Source organism: Nicotiana sylvestris, chromosome 1 (assembly GCF_000393655.2).
Source record: "Nicotiana sylvestris chromosome 1, ASM39365v2, whole genome shotgun sequence".
Lineage (NCBI taxonomy): Eukaryota > Viridiplantae > Streptophyta > Magnoliopsida > Solanales > Solanaceae > Nicotiana > Nicotiana sylvestris.
In genome coordinates, this window is record NC_091057.1 from 133,713,429 (window position 1) to 133,718,281 (window position 4,853).

The following is a 4,853-nucleotide window of genomic DNA, read 5'->3' on the forward strand; positions in this document are numbered from 1 at the left end:
TGCTTGGCAAATGCACGCACATGTTATTTTTGTCTTTTCAATTTCATTTTAGCAGTAACTGTTTACAAAACATGGGCCCATCAAACTTTGAATTGCACACGTACTACATAGTAATGATAGGAGTGGGTTCCACCCAAACTTTTTTCATATAATCATTTTTACACGTGCAACCTATTAACTGAGCTGTAATTTTATTTTAGAATCCTAGTCAGTATTTACAGAAACCATCGATATAATTGGAGATGGATTAGTACTAATATTGGTCATATACTTGAGATTGTACTAGGAAGTCAAGAAAATAAGTCTCATTTTCATTAACCACTCACTACATATGTCAAACAAGAAGAGGGAGAGCTCATCCATTGCACGGAATTAAGGATCATATGGAAGCTAACAAAACTCAAATACAATATAAGTCAACCCATGCACCATCATCCATTTACTATGTTTGGCTGTCAAATCAAAATCAAACTACACAAAAGCACCACAAACTGTGAAACTACTACATAATTCAAATAAAACATAAAAACAAATAAAAAAATATTATACTACAACTAACCAGTTTTATGTAATAATGTAAACAACAAAATATTAAAATAAGTTAATAAATCTAATGTAGAACCAAAAAGGTAATGTACTACAACTAAGCAGCTTTACAAGGTAATAACTTAGACAAAAAAATTAAAATGATCTAATGTAGAACAAAAATGTAAAAATATTTTGTTTGACACAGAATAAATATACCATTCCAATGATCTAAAAATACCAAGATTGATAAAGTACAAACAACATATAACATTGATCATTTTAAGAATAAGAATAAAAGGTAAACCAAAAAGTCTTGAAAAATATATTTCTGTTCTCTAAATATCTCCTTCTTTAAGGTTTAAGCTTTATGATTTACGGTTGAAATTTATCAAGATCAAAACTTTAAAAAAAATAAAACAAAAGCTCCTTTTTAGAGAATGTTTTCCTTCATACTTTGAAAGTTTATCCTTTAAGTTTAAGTTGATCAAAACTTAAAAAATAAAAAATAAAAAAGGTAGGACAAAAGTACTTCTATTTAAAGTGTCTCCCTTTTTGTTGTAATTATTTTGTTTGAAATTTATAAGATGAAAAATTAATCAACATTAGGTGCTCTTTGTTAGATGGCTTGCAAATTTATTCATAAAAGATCAATAAATATACTTGGTCTATATGTTGAAACTATCATATTTGCTGCACATCAATATATATAATGCTTAAAACTGAAAACAACTTAGAAAGATCAAAGCTTAAACCAAAATGCTTTAGAATGCGTATCCCTCTTAGTAGATGAGTTAATAATTTAAAAACCTCATAAACTGTATATCACCTCTTTTGAGTATTATATTTAAACTATCCCGGTGTTTCTATTATTCTCATGTATTAAAACTTTTCATGGCTAAAACACCTCGACTCAATATTATATATGCGTGAGGTGCACTTTCCTAAAACACTAAAAAGTTTGCCAAGAGACACAACCCATATTAATAAAAAAGTTATGTGTCGTTAAATATAAGTAAAAAATAAAATTTAATTATAGTGTTAATGTCATTTTTGTTTAAAATTCAAGGTGAAAAAGAGTAAAAGGGTAAAAAGTGAGGGGACAATCATTTTTCCTCCAATTCGATGAGAGCCATTATTGTTAATCCTCAACCAACATTGTTGTCCATTCTCACAAAGATGTAAATTTTAAAAAGTCTTAAAGGGAGTCAAGAAAAATGTGTTCAAAAAGATCTCTTGATAAAATTAGGGCTTTTATGCAAGAAGAAGAAGAGAGAATGAAAAGAAAAGAAAATCAGGTGAAATCCTGAAGCTACATCTAAGATATGTTCTAAAATATGAGTAAAGAGAAATAAAGAGGACGAAGAAGAAACCAAAAATATGTACCATAGACTTTATCATCTGGAAGGGGAAAAAAGACTGGAAATATTTGGAAAAACTATATAGTATAGCCACTCTAAATAGTAATAGCCGACAAATATATTTGAATATTAATATACCCAACTGTGTGGCTTGCATAATGAATTGGTATGAAGTTTAAGAAATAATAAAGACTTTTGAAATTTGTGGTTCTAAACAAGTTAAAAGGGGGTTCAGAGTATTTGTGTGGTTATAAAAAATTTCATTAAGGGTAGAATTGTAAGTTTAAGCTAAATTATTTCCAAATTTAGAAAGAAGTCATTCTTTTGGGAACTGACCAAAATAAAAATAGGTTCACATGAACTGGAACGGAGGGAGTAGTTGATACCATCATAGTGGCATTATATCAACGAATTTCAACTTCTTAAAGTGGGATCAGGTTAGTTAAGATCTTTGGAGAACATATTTATAGTGGGAAGGTAGGGACTGTACTAGGTAAGGATTAAAAGAATGATAAGGAAAAAGCTACAAAATTTAATTTATGAGAGTGAATTCCTAACTGTATTGGGAAAAATTGAGTTTACATATTGAAGTGATGGAAAGATGACGTGTCATGACACGAAGACTGATCAAAGAATGATGATTAGCAAAGAGACACGAGTTGCAACAGATACGAGCAGAGGTACAAGTAGAGGCACGAGAAGTTATTCAAAAGACTCAACGCTCGTACCTATTTATACCCAAAAATCAAGGAGAATGAATCTGACAGCACAAGAGAGTACAGATACAGTATTTAATACTAAAAACGTTAGAGAATCTGTATTAAATTACAATGATTATGTAACGTAGCATTTAATGCCTTTAATTGTCTATAATGACCTTATTATGACAAAGGCAAAACGTATATCTTTGAGATAGCTATAAAAAAGGAGAGAATAGATCATTTGTAAGGACATGAAAGATTATCTGAATATACTAGTTTACTTTGTTTTCTTCTGTCTATCTTATTGTTAGCAAAATCACTTTCCTTTATTCAGTTTTGATTATCAGTAACCCGTGTTCTTCTAAATTAAAGCTTTGACCGAAATTTCACTTTTTGGTTAAACAAATTGGAATGACGTTTACAACAGGTACAACACGAAGCTAAGGATAGAAGAGGATATTATCTCACGATCTCAAAAAGAAGAAAAGGTGAGTTCGAGACGGGCGAAAACCGAAAAAAGGTCCGGTAAAAACAGGTACGAACCATATATGGGTCTAGTGGAAAAAGATTCACGGTCAAAACAGGACAATCCAAGGTACGATCATAGGTTGAGGAATAGAGAATTGGGCTCGTCATCAAGATTTGGGAATGATCGAAACGCGCGAGAGTCACGGGATGATGATAGAAATTTGAAAGCAAGATTTGGCGGTTATAATTTTAATGTAAGCACTTCCGAGCTCGTAGCTGTTTTAAGAAGCATGGGTGATAAGGTATGGTGGCCAAAAGAAATGAGATCGAATCCAAACAGGCACAACCCTGATCACTGGTGCGAATTTCAAAACGATCACGAGCATAAAACGGTAGAATGTAGGTTGCTACAAGGTAAAGTTGATCATCTATTAAAGCAATGGTATCTCACTGAATTATTCAGTGAGAGAGGTAAGCAAGCATACATGAAGAATAGGCAGGAGCCCCCAAAATCACCTTCTCCCAAAAGGACCATTAATGTCATAAGTGGAGGTGAAGACATCAATGGTGTGACGTACACAGCAGCCAAGAAAGTTTCCAAAGTCACAATTACCCATGGGAAGCGGGTGCGACATGTCTTAGAGGAAGAAATCATTACGTTTGATGATGCAAATGGCGTATTATCCCCATATAACGATGCACTAGTAACATCTCTACTTGTACATGATACTAATGTGAAACGAGTTTTGACTGATCCAGGTAGTTCCGTGTACATTATTCTACTAAGAGTACTACGTGAGATGCAAGCCGAAGATAAATTAATACCAAAGGCGCATACTCTGTCTGGATTTGACAATTCCAGCGTAGTGACGAAAGGGGAGGCAATACTTACAACATTCGCAGAAGGAGTTGTCAAAGATACAAAATTTCAGGTGGTAGATATGGAGATGACTTACAATATGATCCTTGGGAGTCCATGGATCCACGAGATGGATGTCGTTCCGTCAACCTTGTACCAACTTATTAAATTTCCATCACCATGGGGAATATGTCAAATCCATGGGGATCAACATACATCCAGGAGCATCAACTCTGTAGCAGATTCAAGTACGAAAAATGAAGAAAAATAGCAATTACAGAATCCAATTGAGGGTACCACAACACAAACCTCAACTGAACAAGGACGAACAGACGTGGACTCAAGGCCAGATGCCATTCAAGAACCGGAGAAAAATGAAAATATTAAAATAACGATTGAAGAACTGGAAGCTATAATATTATTTGCACAATGGCCTAAAAGGAAAGTCTACATAGGGGCCAATCTAAGCCAAGACATGAAATGTAAGTTGATTGAATTTTTAAAAACTAACGTGGACTGTTTTGCTTGGTCCCACTCTGATATGACAGGAATATCACCATAGGTAATGACTCACAAATTAAATGAAGACCCATCGTATCCCCCAGTCAAACAAAAGAAGAGAAAGCAAGGAACTTTCAAAAATCAGGTGATTCAAGATGAGGTTCAAAAATTACTAAAGATTGGGTCTATCCGTGAGGTAAAGTATCCTAATTGGTTAGCCAATACTGTTGTGGTACCGAAGAAGAATGGTAAGTGGCGAGTTTGTGTAGATTACACAAACCTTAACAAAGCTTGTCTTAAAGATTCTTTTCCATTACCACATATAGATCAACTAATTGATGCGACTGCACGACATGAATTGTTAAGCTTTTTAGATGTGTATTCAGGATACAACTAAATCAAAATGGATCCAATAGATGAAGAAAAAACTTCATTTAT

The 4,853-nt window shown here is 33.3% G+C and overlaps 1 protein-coding gene across 1 annotated transcript; it reads left to right on the forward strand.

Moving 5' to 3' along the window:
• Nucleotides 1-3,135: 3,135 nt before the first annotated feature.
• On the forward strand, nucleotides 3,136-4,185 carry LOC138874626 (uncharacterized). Its single transcript, XM_070153399.1, has one exon. The coding sequence runs from the start codon at nucleotides 3,136-3,138 to the stop codon at nucleotides 4,183-4,185; it is 1,050 nt and encodes a 349-aa protein (XP_070009500.1).
• Nucleotides 4,186-4,853: the final 668 nt, after the last annotated feature.